This window comes from Anguilla rostrata, chromosome 10 (assembly GCF_018555375.3).
Source record: "Anguilla rostrata isolate EN2019 chromosome 10, ASM1855537v3, whole genome shotgun sequence".
Taxonomy (NCBI): domain Eukaryota; kingdom Metazoa; phylum Chordata; class Actinopteri; order Anguilliformes; family Anguillidae; genus Anguilla; species Anguilla rostrata.
In genome coordinates this window covers 28,644,103-28,664,869 of record NC_057942.1, presented here as the reverse complement: position 1 = coordinate 28,664,869, position 20,767 = coordinate 28,644,103, and the positions used below count along the sequence as shown (strand labels likewise).

The window sequence follows — 20,767 nt, the reverse complement described above, 5'->3', positions numbered from 1 at the left end:
ATAAAACACCAAAGTCATAGACTCAGCTTGACAACTAGTCTTGTCGATTTCCCTGAGCATTAGTTCGTTAAAGGTAAAAATCAAATATGCTATGATATCAGCAACTCGTAATGCATATATACATATACAGTAAGATCCATGATGTTTGGTAAAGTACTAAACATGACTACCTTTATTTACATAACATTACTGTAATATGTCCCAAACATCTTGGTGCCGGGAAATAGGGGGCTATGTATAAAAAGTTCTGTAATTTCTACATGGTGAAACCAAAATGTATACAAATACCTTTTAATAAAATCTGAGAATCTGCGCTTTAACCACTTGTTAATTATTTTATTGAAAATCTAAAATTGCGGAGTACAGAGCCAAATGAAGAAAAAACATGTCTTTGTCCTAAACATTCTGGTGCTCACTGTATACATATACAGAAAGGCAGAGTCTCGGATAACAGCTTGACACCCAAGCATAATTCTCTGTTTAGCATGCGGTAACGTGCAGAGTGAGCTCAGAGCCATAACGCACAGTAGATAATCAATCGAGTGGGGCAATCTGTTATGTCCAAACAAACAGCTACCCCGGGTTTAATTTCCTTATAGGACCAGGTGCCCGTTTGAGCGCGGTGTGCCAGTCGTGGCTCACGAACTCGGCCGTCGCCGGGCGGGGGGGCGGGCGGGCGGGCGGGCGGGCGGAGTTCGGGAGGAGTGCTGACTCACGCGGTCGGGCGAGTGCGGTGCGCGGTGTGCTCGCCATGGTGACGGTTCCCCGGCAGTCTGTTTGTCAACATGTTTGTCAGAGCGGTGATTAAGCGGGGAGCCTGGAGCAGTGGCAGCTCATCGAGCCCACATCGCCCGAGAGGGAGGGAGAGAGGGCAGCGGAAAGAACGAGAGACAAAGAGTGTAAGAGAGAGGTGCAGGGAGACGGAGAGTGTGAGAGAGAGTGAGAGAGAGGTTCAGAGAGACAGAGAGTGTAGAGGAGGAGAGAGGTGAGAGAGAAGAGAGTGTTAAGAAAAGAGTGTAGAGAGTGGAGTGCAGAGCAGAAGAGAGTGGAGAGAGATAGAGATGCAGAGACAGAGTATGAGAGAGAGATACAGAGAGACAGAGAGTGAGAGAGATATGAAGAGAGACAGAGAGAGTGAGAGAGATATGCAGAGAGACAGAGAGAGTGAGAGAATGAGAGAGTGATGTAAAGAGACAGAGAGTGTGAGAGAGTGAAAGAGAGATGCAGAGAGACAGAGAGTGTGAGAGAGATATGCAGGGAGACAGAGAGAGTGAGAGAATGAGAGAGTGATGTAGAGAGACAGAGAGAGTGAGAGAGAGTGAAAGAGAGATTCAGAGGGACAGAGAGAGTGAGAAAGAGAGAGAGTGTGTGTATATATGCAGATGACCACCATTTGGGCTGCGTTTTGCTCCACCTATCCACTGAGGTAAGATATGGAGTGACATTAGGGGAAGCTCTAACTAGTTTTTAGAAGCTCATTTAAGCCACTTTTGTGCCCGAAGGTCCATGCTCATTTATCTTGCGAGCTAGAATATTGCACAGAACATCTGGGCATTTCCGCGTCAAGTGCAAACAATAAATCTATCGGAACCCAAACGGTCTGTGTCGTACTTGGGCAACATTCTGGGTTCTGCTCTCAAAACCCGCCGCCTCATAATCGATTTCATATTTAAACAGTCCCCTTGGAAATGTGCCTTATTAGTGCTCTCGATGAGCCGCATTGTAAGGGAGTGTAACGTTTCATAAGTTCGAAGATCTCCCAATTGATTTTTCGTTCCCTTGGAGATCCCGGTCTGATTTGAAGAGGGAGAAGCGGCTCCCGTGAACTCCAAAAACCGAGATTTTTTCGGAAATGAGAACGCCCACAGCTGATCTCGGCAATCACATTCATCAGGGTGAAGATTAGAGAAAGGAAAGGGGGGGGGGGGGAGATGGCTGGTGGTTAATCTCTCAGGTGAGCCACAGAAATCTAGGCCAGGACACAGCAGGTCCTGCCCTCCCCGCCTCTGATTGGCTGAGGCAGTTGGGAGGGAAGGAGGCGGAGCCTGGATGACATCTCTGTCTCTGTGACTGTGCGTCCAGTGGCAGGTCCAAGGCCAGGACCTCGACTTTCACATGAGCTTCACCTGGAACAGTCATCCCTCTGCATCCTCTTCCCTCCCTCTCTCTATCTCTCTCTCTCTCTCAGTTCAATTCAGTGATACTTTATTGGCAGGACAATAGTAGACAAAGTAGTGTTGCCAAAGCATCAATAGCATGTACCGTATGACATAACATCAGTTCAATAATGATTTTGTTTAACATACTGTAAAAAAAAAAAAAAGAAAAAATGAAAAAACAACAATTAAAAGGGGCCCAGGCAAAATGTCTTAAAGCATTATGAATATTTAACTATTTTTACTGGAAAATGGAATGGTAAATGGACTGCATTCATATAGCGCTTTTATCCAAAGCGCTTTACAATTGATGCCTCTCATTCACCCATTCACACACACACTCACACACCAACGGTGAAAGGCTGCCATGCAAGGTACCAATCAACTCATTGAGAGCAATTAGGGGTTAGGTGTCTTGCTCAGGGACACTTTGACATACCCAGGGCAGGGGATTGAACCAGCAACCCTCCGACTGCCAGTCAACCGCTCTTACCTCCCAAGCTATGTCGCCCCTACTTGGTTTAATGGCTTCTTTACATAGTTTCATGGTTTCATTACATGGTTGAGAATGCAAAGTATGATTTATTTCATTGTTGATAGAATCAAAATGTGTTTTGACTGTGGAGTTACAGCCTTTGTGTGTCTGTCAGTGTAGATATGACGTTACGTCATTTTTTTGCAAAAAGCCACTCCCATTCCCATTGGTGTACTGTGGCCATGTTTTTTGTCATGACAACTTCCTGTGAACAACTTTGAAAAAGAATCATCTATTGAACATATCAGGCCACACTGCATGCCAATACATTGAACGGCCTTGGGGGAGACGTCATTCAAGTGTTCTACAAAAAAATCTAAAATGGTTGGCTTCCAAAATGGTGGACTCCATTTTCCCCGTCATCCTCAGATCTCCGCAGCAACCACGTGTGAGATTTTGATGGCTGCCCTTTCTAGTCTCTGAGCCGGCAGCTTGTGTTGTGCCAGCTTTTTTTTCTACTGTTTGCTGGCACTGCTGCAGCAATGTGGGGAAAAAAAGAAAAAAAACCTTTACTTAATCAGACCCCTTGGGTCCTCCGTACGAGAAACCTGCAAAGAAAATGACTTCGGTGCCAGGTATATGTTTATATCAGATGCCATTCACTAATATGGCTCTATGAGCCCGGATATAAACACTGGAGTGGCAGTAACACAGAGGGGAGCTGCTCTTCACCTGTGCCGAAAAACAAGTAGATGCTCAGCTGCTGTTTCTGTCCCACTGTGAAAATAAACTCCACTGGAGCTCAGGGAACGTGGAGAGCAGAGGCGGGGGGGGGGGGGGGCGTAGGGGCCCGACTGGTAGATGCGCAGCGTGAAGACACACGCCTGCGCAGCTCAGCTGCAGAGTGAGAGGAACAGGGGGCTGGAGGCAGTGGCAGGTTATATGCACCTATCCAAACTGAGGATCATGCAGGCATGGGACGGGTCTTTCGGTTCAGTAGTAACCTGTGCTACTTATTTGTTTTGGATTCAAATACTTTTCTGTGCTCTGTTGATCTTGCCTGGTGTAACTGAGCCTGCCAGTATGACCAGGAGGCGGAGTTTGCACTTTTTGAGAGAATTTCATTGTTTCCAGTACACCAGACAAGATCAGTAAAATGTAGAAGAGTATCTGAATCCAAAACAAATACGTATTTGACCCAGGTCTGGTAGTAACCATAACATTATCTATGCACTGTGTGTGGGCACCCGGCAGAAGTAACCCATGGAACGCAAAGACAAGCTAAAGACAACTAAAGTTCCCTTTAAGAGACTTGTCGTAATCTGTTTTTTTGTGCTGCAAGATTTTAGGCGTGGCGGGGGAGAGTCTGGGAGCCTCCAGCAGGGGGGGGTGGAGGGAGGATTTTTGGATTTTGGAGAGTGTTCAGCGGGAGAAGGGTGGAGAGGATTTTGGCAGCTGGGTCTGGCAGCCTCCAGGCCTCTGATTCCCCTCCTCAGTTCGCACTGGATTTAATCAGCCTCGGTGGGAAGCGTGCGATTCTGTGATTGAGGGAGGGAGGGAGGGAGGGAAGAGGAGTGGAGGGAGGGAGGGAGGGAGGGAGGGAGGGAAGGAGAGAGAGGGGGGATGTCTCGGTCTGGGTCTGTGTTCGGGGCAGCTGTTTGGTGGGATGGACTCACGGCGCGGGGACCAATTTATTCCGGAGGGCATCTGTCTGACTGCGTGTGTGCGTCTGCAGGTGTGCGGGGAGGGGCGGAGGTGTGTGTGTGTGGGAGTAGGTGTGTGTGTGTGTGTGTGTGTGGAGGGACGGGGGGACACGGGTGTGTCTGTGTGTGTGTGTGTGTGGAGGGACGGGGGGACACGGGTGTGTCTGTGTGTGTGCGTCTGCAGGTGTGGGGGGTGTGTGTGTGTTGGGCGGGGAGGGGTGTGTGTGTGTGTGTGGGAGTAGGTGTGTGTGTGTGTGTGTGTGTGTGTGGAGAGACGGGGGGACACGGGTGTGTCTGTGTGTGTGCGTCTGCAGGTGTGCGGGGAGGGGCGGAGGTGTGTGTGTGTGTGTGTGTGTTTGGAGGTGATGTAATTGTGGTACATTTGGCCCCTTTGAACTCTGTCATTTCTTCTCATGTTCTCATTTTTCTCCTCTCTCATTCTCTCTTTCTCTGATCTCTCCCCAACCCCAGGGAGGCTTTAGTCTGTTTGTTTTACACCCTGATCACACCGATCAGCCCCGGATTCATCAGCACTTTCTCTTTTATGCGCTTTATATGCCACAAACAGTACTTCCTCTGCAGATGCAATGACATGCAGCCAATGTACACATTACATACGCATAACACAGACGTGCTTGTACAACACAAGTTCTATTAATGTGTGAATTAAACATATTTGAAATTTAAATTTCTCGACATTGATGTAAAAGGCTAATCTTAATATATCTCTCTCCCTCTCTCTGACTCTCTCTCTCTCTCCACTTCCCCTCTCCCCCCTGTCTTTTTCCTCCCTGCAGATGAACAGACCAATCCAAGTGAAACCGGCAGACAGTGAGAGCAGAGGAGGTAGTGCTCTAATTTACCCTGTTAACCCCCCGCACCCCCCACTCGCCATGCCCGCACACGCCACGCAGACACAACCACACACACTCATTACACACATCATACATACCACACACACATCTCTGTGCAAAACTGAGCAACAGCTCTCAGTCTCTGCAGATTACACACTGCACATGCTCTATATGTGTGGGCTCAAAGGCTGAGCCTCACCTGGAAACAGGGTCAGAACTAACACCTGTACACCTCTGTTTGAGGCTCCGCCCCACCCTGCCCTGATAGGCCATTCCTCTACATCCGATCTAACCAATAGACAGAGAGAGGGTGAGAATGAGAAAATGTGATGAACAGAACAGGAGGGAGATAGCAATTTAATAGTACTGTTAAATTTGCTAAGGATGTTTGTCCCAAGCATTTCAACTTCACGTTTTAAGTAGGTTGTAGATGACAGCTTTGGTGATACTTCTTTGCTTTTTCCTGCAAATAGAACCGAACAGGCATTAAATATTTATGCTTTTTCATATATTTTATACATTTACCTTTTTAAATATTAACCTTATTTTTCTCTTTCTCTTTTTTTATATATGTATAGATGCAAGTGTGCATTGTTTTGTATAAAAGCACATTGTATTTCCTTGTGTATGAAATGAGCTATATAAATAAGCTTGAACTTCAACTTGAACTTGAATAGAATAGAACAGAAAAGAAGAGAGGGGGAGAGAGAGAGAAAGCCGAGAGAGGGGGAGAGAGAGAGAAAGACAGAGGGGAGGCTGAAAGGTAGCAGCAGAGACGAAGAGAGAACTCGAGAGGAGAGAGAGAGAGACGAGCGCGGAGTCCGGATCGCGTCACTGTGTCACCGGGGCAGCCCGTCCAGATCCGAGGCAGCTCGGCGGACATTAGCCTATGGCATGGCAGACCGCAGGTACCTTTGTGCAACGATAGAACGGCTGTGCCCCTCCCCAGCTCCCTGCCCGGGAGTTAAACTGGCAATACCCCCCTGGCTGAGAACCCCAGGCTCTTAATCACGGGGGCTCCGCTCCCGGCCCGGAGAACAGGGAGCAGGAGCGTCCGCGAGGAGGAGCCGCGGGAGCCCCAGCGCCGGCGTTCGGGAGAGCGAGCGTCCCTCTTTAGCGGTAATTCATCCTCCGCCATTTATTACTCCCGCGGAGCGAACTCGGAGGCCCGACGTAACGGCCAATTAGAAAGCTCCCCTGGGGTCGGGAGGGCGGGAGGGAGGAGAGGGGAGGGGAGGGGAGGGCGGCGGCGGCGGCCCCGCGGCTCCCCGGGCGGAATCCCGGCGCGGGTGTCGGGGGAAAGGGGGCCGGCGTCTCCCCCTGCTCGCCGCGCGGGGGGGGGGGGGGGAGCTCTTGCTGGCGGTTTGCGTCATGGGGCCCGGCTCAGCGAGGCTCCGCCGGCCGCTTCGGGCCGACGTACCCCCGATCCCTTTAAAGGAGGCCGGGTCCTACAGGCACCCGGGGGAGAACAGCCGCTGCAGATTCGCACCGCACGGGCCGGCCTCGGTCCGACGCTGCGTTCATGATTAACTGGGCTCTGTCCCTCCTGCTTTATCCACCCTACATCCCATTCTGTCTATTTCACCTCGTCCCTCAGTTTCTCTCGTTCTTTCCCTCTACTCCTTGCCTGATACTTGCAAATAACATGCGCTCACAAAAACACACACACATACACATGCATTATTACAAATGCACCTGCACGCACTCGCACATATGCAAATATACACACAGTCACACATTATCACAAACACACACACACACACACATACATACACACACACAATTACAGATGCACCTGCACACACTCAAACATACTCAAATATACACACACTAACACATTATCGCACACACACACACACAATTACAAATGCACCTGCACGCACTGATACATATGCAAATATACATACACTCACGCATTATCACACACACACAAACACACAATTACAAATGCACCTGCACGCACTCACACATTACCACACCAACACACAATTACAAATGCATCTGCATGCACTCATATGCAAATATACATACCGACACACACAGGAACAAACAAACAAACACATACATAAACACACAATTACAAATGCACCTGCACACATTCCCACATACACAAATATACGCACACACACACCCACACACATTGTCACGCACACACACACCGTTACACATACATGCACGCACACACATTATCACACACACACACCCACACATATTATCCCACACACACACACACACATTATCACACACACACACACCGTCACACATACATGCACGCACACACATTATCACACACACACACCCACACACATTATCCCACACACACACACACACACACACCCACACACATTATCCCACACACACACACACACACTCATTATCACACACACCGTCACACACACATGCACGCACACGTAAGTCCTCTCATTAAGGACCCAAGACATCTGGCGATACTGCACGCAGGGTCGCTTAAAGGAGAAGGGGAGGGGAACAGCCGGAAAGTCGACGCCAAGGACGGGGCGCTCGGCGCGGCCGCCACGCCGTAAATAACGCAACGCCGCGCGCGCGACGAGTTTGTTTTCCCGTCCTTCAGCCTCCGCGAGGCTCGCCTTAGACCCGCTCGCCCGCCCAGCCCCCCCCCACCCCCCCGTCGCGCCCTGGACCCGTGCCCGGTAATGACCCCCCGCCGTTTGTTTCAGAAGACAGAAAACTCTTTGTGGGCATGCTCAACAAGCAGCAGTCGGAGGACGACGTGCGACGCCTCTTCGAGGCCTTCGGCTGCATCGAGGAGTGCACCATCCTCAGAGGCCCCGACGGAAACAGCAAAGGTGAGCGCGTGGTTCCGGTTTTTCGTTGAGCTGGACGTGAGGATGCACACGGACATGCACGTTTGCTGGAGTGTGTGCCTGGATCTTTGCCTTTGTGGCTGGAAAATTATATGAAAGCTTGTGTATAGGTTACTATCATTATGATTGAACCTACTCTATGTGAACAAAAGTATCTGGTCTGCGGCTGCTTTTCATGGTTTGGACTAGCCCCCTTAGTTCCAGTGAAGACATCTTAATGACATTCTAGACTATTCTGTGCTTCCAGCTTTGGTAACAGTTTTGGGAAGGCTCTTTCCTTCCCCAAACTTGTTTTAGTGTAACAATGCCCCCTGGCACACAGCAAGGTTCATATAGAAATGTTTTTTGTTGAGATTGGTGTGGAAGAACTTGACTGGCCTGCACAGATCCCTGACCTCAACCCCATCCAACACCTTTGGGATCAATTGGAAAGCCAACTGCAAGCCAGGCCTAATCACCCAATCAGTGCCCAACCTCACTAATGATCTTCTGGCTGAATGGAAGCAAATCCCTACAGCAATGCTCCAACTTCTAGTATAAAGCCTTCTGGAAGAGTGGAGGTTGTTACGGCAGCAAAGGGTGGACCAACTCCATATTAACGCCCATAATTTTGGATGAGATGTTGGATGTCAGCTGTCTGCATACTTTTGGGCATGTAGCAACTTTCGCATGTACTGCGGCCTTGAATCAGTTAACAATGCAAATATGGCATGAGAAATTGAAGATATCACACAAGCAACAGGAACAGCAACAAAAGTGCACACAATTTAATATTACCGTAAGCTTAAAAACATGTAACGGTCAAAACAACTGTCATTTCTGCTCAGATGTCCTCCGGAGTGAAGCGAGTTCCACTGCTCATGTTTCTGTGTGTCTATCTGTGCGTCTGTGTGTCTGTCTGTCTCCCAGGCTGTGCCTTTGTGAAGTACTCCTCGCACACAGAAGCACAGGCAGCTATCGGAGCTCTGCACGGCAGCCAAACCATGCCTGTGAGTACCGTGACACGCACCGGGCTATTTTAAACCAGCGTTTAGCCCTGCTCTGCCTCCAATTGCTTAGTACTTGTTTTTCTCTTTTTTTTGCTTATTTTGTTGCTGGTTTTTTTAACCGGTGTACAGGGTTTAGACTTGTGTGTTACCCAGGAACCTGAGATCTAACAGCCAGTGCTGTGACCACAACCACCTGCGGCCGACTTAGTTCAGGGGGATGTGTGGTAATGATGTTAATACTTGAGGCTCTAACCTGTGTGTGCATGTGTGTGTTTGTGTGTGTGTGTGTGTGTATGTATGTGTGTGTGCGTGCATGTGTGTGCGCGTGCCTGCGTGCGTGGGTATGTGTGTGTGTGTGTGTGTGTGTGTGTGTGTGCCTGCGTGCGTGGGTGTGTGGATGTATGCATGCGTGCGTGTGTGTGTGTGTGTATGTGTGTGTGCCTGTGTGTGTGGGTGTATGTATGCGTGCGTGCCTGTGTGTGTGTGTATGTGTGTGTGCCTGTGTGTGTGGTGTGTGTGTATGTGTGTGTTGTGCGTGTGTGTGTGTGGGTGTGTGTGTGTGTGTGTGTGCTAGCATGTGTGTGTGTGTGTGTGTGTGTGTGTGTGTATGATGTGTGGTGTGTGTGTGTGCGATGCATGTGTGTGTGTGTGTGTGGTATGCATGTGTGTGTGTTGTGTGCATTGTGTGTGTGTGTGTGTGTGTGTATGTGTGTATGTGTGTGTGTGGGTGGTGTGTGTATGTGTGTGTCGTGCGTGTGTGTGTGTGTGTGTGTGTGTGTGTGGGTGTGTGTTGTGCGTGTGTGGTGTGTGTGTGGGTGTGGTGTATGTGTGTGTGTATGTGCGTGTGTGTGTGTGGGTGTGTGCATGTGTGCGTATGCATGTGTCTCAGGGCGCTTCCTCCAGCCTGGTGGTGAAGTTTGCGGACACAGATAAGGAGCGCACTATCCGGCGCATGCAGCAGATGGCGGGTCAGATGGGTCTCTTCAGCCCCATGGCCCTTCCGTTCGGCCCCTACGGAGCCTACGCACAGGCAGTGAGTGCAGCGGCTCTGTCTGCCTGTCAGTCTGTCTGTCAGCCTGTCTCTCTGTCTGCCTGTCAGTCTGTCTGTCTGTCAGTCTCTCTGCCTGTCTGCCGGTCTCTCTCCCTGTCTGTCTGTCTATCTGTCTGTCAGTCTGTCTGTCTCTCTGCCTGTCAGTCTGTCTGTCTGCTTCTCTGTCTGTCTGTCTGCCTCTCTGCCCCTCTTTCTGTCTGTCTGTCAGTCTGACTCTCTGCCTGTCTGTCTGTCTGTCTGCCTGTCTCTCTCCCTGTCTGTCTCTCTGTCTGTCTATCTGTTTCTCTGCCTGTCTGCCTGTCTGTCTGTCTGTCAGTCTCTCTGCCTGTCTGTCTGTCTGTCTGTCTGTCTCAGTGTCTCTGTCTGTCTCTGTGCCTGTCTGTCTGTCTGTCTGTGTGTCTCAGTGTCTCTGTCAGTCTCTCTGCCTGTCTGTCTGTCTGTCTGGCAGTCTCTGTCTGTACAGCCCCTCCACTTTCTGTCTGTAGAGCACCTCTGCTTTCTATCTGTCTGTTGTCTCTTCTCTCTCATCCCTTCCTCTGCCAGCTGTCTATGATTCACTGCTGTTGTTGCCATGCATGCAGCGTTACTTACCTCTCTTTCCTTCCCTCTTTCTTTACCTCACTCCCTCTCATTTGTCTCTCTCCCCTTCTGTCTTTACTCAACCTTTTCCCTCTCTCTCTCTCCCTCTCTTTCTAAAATTCAAATTATTTTTGTTCCTCTCCATCTCCTCCCGCCTCTGTCTCAAATTCTCTCTCATTTCCCCTCTGCCCCTCCCTCTTCCTCCCTCCCCCCCCTCTCTCTCTCTCTTTCTCCCTCTCAGCAGGTGCAGCAGCAGGCAGCGTTGATGGCGTCGGTGGGGCAGGGAGGGTATCTGAGCCCCATGGCAGCCTTCGCTGCCCAGATGCAGCACATGGCCACTATCAACGGGCTGCCAGGTGGGCCACTAACACCCACGTCAGGTAAGGGCCAACCCAAATCCACGCCCTCCTACAATTTGCCACCCCTCCCCATGTATATACTGCCACACCCTCTTACACACTGTCACGTCCCCCCACACACTGCCACCCCCTCTCACGCATCTCAGATAAAACTCAAAAAGACATATTCTCTCACACCTAATCACAGTCTCCTCAGCAGGTATGGATGACTCTACATGACTCCCTCTGTACTTTCTTGAATGCAGTGACCACTCTCTCCCTCCAGGTGGCAGCACACCTCCAGGCATCCCAGCCCAAGCAGTGACCAGCATCGCCTCCCCCATCAGCGTGAACGGTTTCACAGGGCTGCCCCCACCTCAGCCCAACGGCCCGCCCCCGGCAGAGGCCGTCTTCACCAACGGGATACACCCCTACCCAGGTGGGCCCCGGCAACAAACTGCCTCCCTGCTAATAGGATGATGACATCACTCATGTTTATGAGAAACTCTCACATCTCTACCCAAAAACAGGGTGGCAGCTTCACCCATGCTGGGTGGAGAGAGTCCTGCTTCTCATAAGAAGCAGGATGACATCATTGTTCACTCTAAACAGAGATGCCCTGGTTTCCATGGAAGTGGGGGAACATAATCATTCAGTCAGAACTGTAGCTAAACTTTGTTATTGACGCAATTAAGAAATACTAATTTTCACTCTCTACATTTTGAATTGAAGTATTTTTCTCTTTCTGAGAAATCTTTTTCTTTTTGAACAATGTGTATGTCCACGATAAAAAATGTTTGAGGATATTGGGAATGTATGCTATAGGATTAATAATACTGAATAACTGAAGCTACATATAACAGGAGGAATGATGACCTTCAAAGCAAAGTATAGATTCTCATTTACTGATTTGTTAGAAAAAAAATTTCCCCCGGAACTCCTCTTGCCCCTACAGGATATTTTATCCCTGTCATTACATATCACATCACTGTTATCAGGCCTAACATTGGCCTTTAGTAGTGGATCTGAATGGTATTTTAGAATTTTTCTATTTCGTGCATGGTTTTGCTATTATGAAATTCTGGAATCTCTGTATATTAATGTGGATCGGTTCCATTGCTTTAGCCGCTGTTGGGTTTGTGGTAAATACTGTTACCCTGTTTCACTGTATGGCCAGAGGGGGCAGCAGTGATGGGCGTACTGAAGGACACTCTGAGCAGTGTCTGCTCAGAACAGCATGTCTTCAACAGAAGGGACAAACTCAGACACCGCAGCAGAAATGGCTGCTAAAACAGAATATGAATGAAATTCCTGCCATGTTGTTGGGGTGATGAAATACTGTTATAAATGTAATGAATATATTTTTCTAAATACAATACATACTTGTGTTCTCTGTCCATTCCCTCTCTCCCTGCTTCCCTCCCCTTTCCTCTCCCTCTTTCCCTGGCTCTCTCTAAGCAGCACAGAGCCCCACTGCTGCTGACCCCCTCCAGCAGGCCTATGCAGGAGTGCAGCAGTACGCAGGTCTGTCACACAGGAAGAGCCTTTGTGTACTTGCGTACGTGTGTGTGTGTGTCTGTGTGTGCCCGTGTGTCTGCGTGCGTGTGCATTCGTGCATGTGTGTTTGTGTGTGTGGCTGTGTGTGTGTGTGTTAGATTTTCTCATTTTGCAGCCATTTGTACTGTTCTTATTTGTGAGTGCATGCTTGTGTTTGAGTATCAGGGGGGTTTATTAATGTGTTCAAAAAATGATTGCAGTGGATCTGATGCACTGCCTGTGTGTGTGGGTTTGTGTGCCCGTGTGTGTGTGTGTGTGTGTGTGTGTGTCAGCAGCCTATCCCACAGCATACGGACAGATTAGCCAGACCTTTGCCCAGCCTCCTCCTCTCATCGCTCAGCAACAGAGAGAAGGTGAGACTGGACACACAGATATTTCCTGTTTTACTTCCTTATCAGCATTGTCCAGGTTCTTTTTTTATTTTTTTCAGGTCTCAGTTTTCCTCTGTGTTTTCTGTCACTTTTTCTGTTCCGTTCCCTTCCTCTTTCCCTGCTTTTCTATTTATCACCTTTTTTCCTTTTCTTCTGTCACTTTTCTCTTCCTTTTATTTCTTCATATGATTCCACATGAATATTTCTTATACTGGATCTCACTTTCTATCTGCCTCTCTCTCTATTCCCTTAAACTGCACCAATCTCTCCATCCTCAATTTCTTCTCTGATCGTTTTTCACATTGTCCCTTCATTTCCCTTCTGTCTATGTTTTCCCTCTCGCTCTCACTTTCTTTCTCCTCTGTCTTCCTTCCTCTTCCCCTTCTCCCACTGTCCATCTCATACCCCTGTCCTGGTTTCTCTTATCCTCTCTCTCTCTCTCTCTCTCTCTCTCTCTCTCCATCTCTCCCCAGGACCAGAAGGGTGTAACCTGTTCATCTACCACCTCCCTCAGGAGTTTGGAGACGGCGAGCTCATGCAGTCCTTCCTGCCTTTCGGTAATGTCATCTCCTCCAAAGTGTTTGTGGATCGGGCGACAAACCAAAGTAAATGCTTTGGTGGGTAAAAACCATAAAACCCTGTCAAGATTTATTATTATTATTATTATTATTATTATTTTGAGTTGTAATGAAAGGCAACAGTCTATTCTAGAGGAAATAGCACCAAAATGTGCATATCAACGGAAACCATGGAAGTAAAATATATTAAATGTAAATTATATGCCAGGATAGGAATTGCAGCAAAGATGATAGTGGGAGAGTGCCTGTTGAAACTCATTTTTCAATGTTAACCTCTGCTTTAGGGGCAGGGGGTTGCATGGTTGATTTTACAATCGGATGAACAGTTTTAATGTGCCTTTTAATCTTAACACTTTCTTTTAGGAATCACTGGACCCACATTTCATTATATCAGCCTAATAACTCTGTAATTACACTGTAATTACCATTGAACATTGTGACAACTGCGATTGCTTCACAGTCCATTGAGTTAGCCTAATAGCTATGTAATAGCACTGTAATTGCGGCGATGATTACTGCAAGTCCATTTACCATGTACTTTATGACTAAATTTGGGCTAATAACTACGTAAGAGCATTGTTATTAAAATTGACCATTGTTATAACGGTAATTGTGTCCTGACGCGTACCTGCTATTGTGATTTCTACTTCGAAGTTGTGGCACGAGTCTGTGCTGTAATTGCACAAGCCATTCAGCCGCTCTCCGACAGAGAGAGAGAGAGAGCTGAAGCAGAGGTTGCGTAACCGCACAAGGGTAATCGCTGGGATATTACAGCAGCCCCGTTTGGAAACCTGGGACGAATCGTCTCCCGAGTCCCGCGAATGGATTTGCATAAATTATCGCCTTCGCTTCCGAGCAGGCGGGGGGGAGCGGGAGAGCTGTCAGCGGCTGTCAGGGCCGACATGTGTTCGCCGTCAGCGCGTCCGTCTCCGCTTAACGACCGCGCAGCCGAGAGGCGGACGCCGGGCCGAGGCGTAGCGAACGCAGGCGCGGCGCATTAAAGACACCGTTGAATTTCACCACGTTAATTAGTAGAGGAAAAAAATCACCTGACATGCTTCATGAGACGACTAAACAGCCGTGGCGCGGCACGCGAGCGCCTGACTTTAGGTTCAGTCGGCAAGGTGGTCCTTCAGAGCGTACCGGGAGCTACCGGAGGGGAGATGTCGAGTTGTATGCAGCTGCGCATTCCCTAAGTATTAAAAAAGAAATGACAGTATGTCGGGCCAATGGGGATGGTCTTTGTGGTGGGCCATCCCACTTTCCGTCCCATTCTATGATGTCATAGTAAGCGAGTGATATGCAGGGGGTCGTGAGTGGCATGTGGTACAGCTGGTTGGTTCTTAGTCTGTGTTGTGCCTGTGTTCTAATCATTCCGATTTATAGCTCGGTGTTACAAGAAGCCTGTTCATAAATATCACAAATATGACAATTTTTGTTTCTCTGGCTTTCTCTCACACCTCCCACCTCCCTGGCCATCCTCCCCCTCTGAACAATTCATGTCTCCTCTCTCCTCCTCCTTTCACATGTGTCCTCCTTGCTCACCCCCTCCCCTGTTATCTTCCTGGCTAAATCCGCGTTGGTTCACCATGCCATGCATCCACCCCACCCCACCCCACCCCATTCCCCTACCACTGTCTGGCCACACCCCCCCTGACTGGCCACGCCCCCTGCCCCTGCAGGCTTTGTGAGCTTTGACAACCCCGCCAGCGCACAGGCAGCCATCCAATCGATGAACGGCTTCCAGATCGGCATGAAGAGGCTCAAAGTCCAGCTGAAGAGGCCGAAGGACGCCAATCGCCCCTATTAGCCCCACCCACAAGTCTCACCGGGTTGGGGGGGGGGGGGAGGTGACCAATGGCGGAGCACAATGGGGCTGAAAGGTGAGGAAGGACGGCCCTCAATGAACAAACATCAAGTTCATACATTTGATTTGTCTGTTTCAGGCAAGCTGGTTGCTGGATTGGTCAACCTGTTCACCGATTAATTTACTTCAGTTTCAGCTGACGCGTGCACTAAATAGCAGGCTGGTTACAGGGGTGGACAGCCAGATTTTTTGAAGGAAAGATATTGAAAAAATAAACTAATATAAATCTGTTGTACAGTATCAGGGTTTGCAGTGGCTAGTTCATGGTCTGGGGTTCCAGCACTGACGTATGTCTTCCTTTCTCTTCCAGGTTTTTGAAATGCATGTTGTTTACCTGGGAAACTAAAAAAAAAATGTAAAAACTTAAATAAATAAATTTACGCATACTGAATGCAGAATGCAGAGATACAGGAGCAGCGAGGATCTGGAACTGGCCTGAAAGGATCAAATTAACTGTCATTGCTGGACCTAATCAACAGATAATAGCAAAGATGGGAACCGTTGACAGGTGCCTATGTGGGAACCTGGGGGGGGCAACCCCCAAACCCGTCCACCAATCAGATCTCTCCAAATCTGGACAAAGCACTTCTGAATTCCTAAGTACAAATAAAATAGAAACTAATAAGACCAGCGGGGAGCAGACCATGCATACAACCGGACAAGTCCAGACCAAACAAAAAGAACAACTAGGCAAAACAAAAAAGCTCCACAGAGGAAGCATAGTTTTTACGCATTCAAAAAAAGGACAACTATTTTGGAGAAGCTAACACACAGAACTGTGCTCTTTTGTTTTTTTCTCCTTCCTAGACTGGGAAATGATCTTTTTTAAGAGGCTTACAGACCTTTTTTCAGGTCAATGTGACCCGGATCAGCCATCTTTACTTGGAGTGCCTCTCCGTTTCCATGGGACGTTGTTACCATGTTGACTCTTAGCAACAGTCTCCATGGAGTCTTACTCATCATTCCTTAGCTATTATTGGGACCAAAGGACCGAGCATTTTTATCACTCAAAGACTTGCGGCTGCAGCTCAGTTGGACCATTTCCGTATCTACTGCTGTTTGCAAACGGCTTTGATGAGTTATGTTTGAAAAAAAAAAGAAAAGAAATATTGTAAAGTTAATATATCGCTGATATGCTTTTTAAAATAAGAACTGTTCCCTGTTTGATACTTGCAGCTGCTGTACAGGATGCCAGTGTTGCCATGAAGGACATTCACGAAAGCTTGTTCACAATTACAGCCCAATATCAATCCTAGGGTCATTTATCTCCCTCTGTCCCTTTTTATTTCAAAGGATTAAAGCGGGGGGGGGACCATATCTTTCCTTCAGTACAGCAGCCTGACGTTTGATAACTTTTAACCCAACAATCATACAAAAATCATATCATGTATACAAGGACAAACACACAAGAAAAGGTTTATATAAACATATGTACAGCAGACCCATACAGGACCTGCAAAAATAAAAAATAAGTCTGTGTATATGAATACATATATTCCTCATGCACTTAAATGTATATATAGGCATATGTTTTACACGTGTGTGTGTATATAGAATGGCTATTGAACCTTATATATAGATCTGTAATTTTTTTGTAGATTTTAGCTGGAGTTTTAAACAGTTCTGCTGAGCTGCTAGGATAAAACGAGGAAGACCTGTAATTCTGGCAGCTGACAACCTACAGGCATTCTGCTCTTTACTGGAAAGATGTGCTGACTCAGCTGCACATGTACATTTATATGTGCGTCTATGTGTACCTGTAAATACGCTTATATGTCATTTGAAACAACAGAAAGTTTTCAGAGATGAGTTTCAAAGAAAAACAGGTTGTGTGATCTCTCTTTTTCTCATTCTTTCACTCTCTTTTACGATTAGGGCCACAAGTTTGTCTCCATCATGTGACCTGCAGGGATTTAAACTCATATTTCACTGGTTATATCCGCCAGGCGTCCCCATAGGCACTCAAACCTCACAGTCAACTGACTAATTGTATTGTTTCTAACTGAGAAAAACAATGAGTTGTTCTAATATGGGGAGAGTCAGGAAGGAAAGAGAACATGGATGAAAGTTCAAATGCTATTAAAAAGTCTGAGTCAGTGGTCCTCTGTCCTGGTCATGGAGAACCACAGGGACTGCTGGCTTTTTTAGATACTCAGAACTTGAGTAGCACAGCAAGATGATTACACAGTTAAAGCAGTTGATTACACAGTTAACTCAGGTTGCCTGGTTTGTTGGGTCTGAATCAGTCACTAATCTTAAGGAAAAAACAAAAACCAGCAGACTCTGCGGCTCTCCAGGACCAGGACAAATTAATTAGTTGAATCATGAATTTATTTTTTTTGTGCAAGTTAAATGTTATATAACTGCTCTCATTTTTACTGTGGGCATTTCTCACTGTCACGCCCCTGTAAAACATTTAAAAATACAGCAGCGTGTCCATGGTAGTAAGTAATCAAACTGAATTTAACATGTGAGTGTCGCTTGTAAATATTGTTGTCCTTCATCATCATCTGTGCTAAAATAGTGCCAATTACTTCATGAGCTTACATTACTGAGGTGGTGCAAATGAGATAATTGTGTGAGCAGGGGCTTGACAAAGAGGCTATCGTGACTTCTAGCTGGCAGGGAGCTGAAGTGCAATGCAAGAAAACAAGGGGAGACAAACTGGTGGCCCTATTTATGATATCTGTTGGCTTCTCCTATCTTATTCACGGATTGTCGTTTTATCCTATACCCACTGGCATCCATGCAGGTTAGATATTAATGCACACACAAACATGCGCATACATGCATACTCACATGTGGATACATGCACATGCAATCATCACACCCATGTAGACTGCACACACAGGTCCACACATGCTTACACTCATGCACGCACACACGCACACAAATGCGAATACACACACACACACACATACTCTTACACATACGCATTCACACACATATGCTCTCTCTCACACACATACACACACACACACAGTGACAGCACTGAATGAAAAGGAATCTTCTCAGGGGCACTGTAACTTAACCCTTAAAAAGGGTTTTTTTGGGGGAAAGTGTCCTTGGGAAGTTCAATTAAATGCCTTCCAGTTTTCAGTGGCCTTGAAATTTCAAGGAGTAAATTAGACATGCACATTAATATCACAATTAAGATCGAGGACTTAGCCATTTTCAGAATAAGATTAGATAGGTGTCCTTCACAATGCTTTTATGAAGCCATCATATCCTAAAATTGCATCTGGATACTCGCTGGTGTGTATACAGTACATGCACCAAAGTGCTATACTGCCATCTATAGGTGGCCAGATTATACTGCTGATTCCCTGTCATATGTCATATGCATATGCTACAGTTGTGAGCTGTTACATACATGGTTCTGTTGGATGAGCTAGATTACTCCACAGACATTAATAGCACCTTGTGAATTCAGGCCCTTTTGCTTCTGTAATTAAGCCATTGAATGCGAGCCATCGCCCCGTACCGATGACACTATCCTGCCAAATAACAAGTATTACTTCAACAGACTTAAAATTCATTGTTGGATAATACCAACTCTGTCAGGGTCTGCAGCTTCGTTCCTTCTTCTGCATACTGCATTGTGTAAATGGAGTTCATTTGATAGGCTGAAAAATGACATCTTACGCGTTTGTGCGCATACATGTGTGTGAATGTGCATGCTTCCTTACCTCAGTGTGGCGGGGGGGGGGCTGAGAGGCCCCTGAGCAGGAAGTGACCGGTGAGGGCAGGAAATGATTAGGAAGGTTCAACATTGTGCTGTTCACCCCTCTTTTTTGTAATCGCATGTCATTTTGTCATCTCTCCTGCTCAAAACTCCCATCAAACACATTCCATCCCCCCCCACCCCATCCCACCCAACCACCCACCTGACCCAAGGGCCTTTCCCTCCACCATCAATCAGGGCACATGCTAAATTATTCACCAGCACTTCCTCAAACACAATTTCTTTGGGGAGCAGACAAATCTTTAAACACCTTTAATTCCACGAAGTTACACCAGAGAGACACATTAATCAACCGTGGGGGTGATGTGGGGTCGTTGGGACCTGCAGTCAAGCCAAATGCAAGCCCTCCCCCCAGAGATTGTTGGAAATAAATGTATTTATATGTATATTTTTAGCAGACTAACTTGTCCTAAGCAACTTACACAAGTGCATGTAAATAGTTTCAGGCAACAATGAGCCAATGCTATATCATTAGGGTCACAACCAATAGTAGCTGTTAATACATCACTTACTTAGAATACCTACATACTACACAATGTTAAGTGCAGGTGCAAGTGGGAGACTAAGAGTGTAGTGCTTCAAGCAACAAATAGGTCTGAGGATATAATTTTACATGTACCATATGCAGGGCCTTGAGAAACACATACCCTATGTATGTACGGGACTGCAGATGCTTCAAGTTACTCAGTTGATGTCCTAAGCCAGTGTCATTACCAGGACGGTGGGGCTACACAGTCAGCATCACTTGAACTCTGACTTAATCCGCTGAGAAAAAAAAAAGTGTTTTAGCTAATATGCAAATTTGGTCTTTTTTTAAATTATTCATGAGATAATTTGCATATGTTCCTAAAAAAAATAAAAGTCATAATACCAAAAAACGTTTGCATTTGTGTCCACATTCAAAATATAAAATGTGATTTTGATTGGAGGAAAGGAATTCTCCCCCCCCCCCCCCCACCCATTCACCTGTGGTACCTCCCCTTAAGTGGCCTCTTTTCCGGAATGTTCTTAGGCAGCGTGACACCGCTCAGCTCAGCAGACGGTCTCTGCGAACGCGCGGGGCGTCTTTCAGAAAGATATCTGCTGCGCTTTTGTCCCTGTTAGCGTCCCGCTTCTCTCCCCCCGCCCCTACAACAGCCACACAGCGTGTGGAAACAGCCTTTAGTCAGAAGCCAACAAAAAAATAATAATAATCATTCGCAACGTGAACTTCTCATGTGAAGAGAGGACAAACAAACAGCAAAAAGCATAAACTGTAGCCTATATCATGTACACGACAAACCCCTCAGTGCTGACTCCGGTGCGAATCCTGTTCACCACAGAGAGACGTGGCCGGGATTCAATCGATAGTTTTTTTTCTGATTTATGACTACGCGTCTCCGTATACACATAAGAAATGAGATTGGTCGCTACGCCAATCAGGCTGAGCTTGGGGAGTATTTCGCCAAGGGGGCAGAAAATGTGTTTGTTTCTCGGTGACGGGTGGGGGCACTGACGCGCCTGCACATAGCCCCCACCCGGGCCCTATGTCTTCAGATCATGGGATTGGGGGGGGGGGAGGGGGGCTGAATGGAATGGGAGGCGTAGTTGTAGTTATGACACTATCACACTGAGACAGATGCTGCTGAAAAATTATCGGATAAACTATGAAGCCAGAGAAG

General features: G+C 47.3%; 1 protein-coding gene across 7 annotated transcripts in view; it reads left to right on the top strand.

The window, feature by feature from the left end:
• Positions 1–17,196, top strand: part of LOC135233149 (CUGBP Elav-like family member 4) — a 54,211-nt gene extending 37,015 nt beyond the window's left edge. Inside the window, exons 1-12 of one of the 7 annotated variants that reach the window (XM_064296405.1) lie at positions 1,094–1,426; positions 5,132–5,180; positions 7,888–8,013; positions 8,941–9,020; positions 9,910–10,053; positions 10,892–11,030; positions 11,275–11,427; positions 12,450–12,512; positions 12,818–12,898; positions 13,390–13,533; positions 15,177–15,377; positions 15,672–17,196. In XM_064296405.1, the coding sequence (XP_064152475.1) occupies positions 5,132–5,180; positions 7,888–8,013; positions 8,941–9,020; positions 9,910–10,053; positions 10,892–11,030; positions 11,275–11,427; positions 12,450–12,512; positions 12,818–12,898; positions 13,390–13,533; positions 15,177–15,304 (1,107 nt within the window). In that variant the 5' untranslated portion in view covers positions 1,094–1,426 and the 3' untranslated portion in view covers positions 15,305–15,377; positions 15,672–17,196. Of the gene's footprint in view, positions 1–1,093; positions 1,427–5,131; positions 5,181–7,884; positions 8,014–8,940; positions 9,021–9,909; positions 10,054–10,891; positions 11,031–11,274; positions 11,428–12,449; positions 12,513–12,817; positions 12,899–13,389; positions 13,534–15,176; positions 15,378–15,671 lie in introns of those variants that run through there. The other 6 variants (XM_064296404.1, XM_064296403.1, XM_064296401.1 and 3 more) reach the window with 6 other exon arrangements.
• Positions 17,197–20,767: the final 3,571 nt, after the last annotated feature.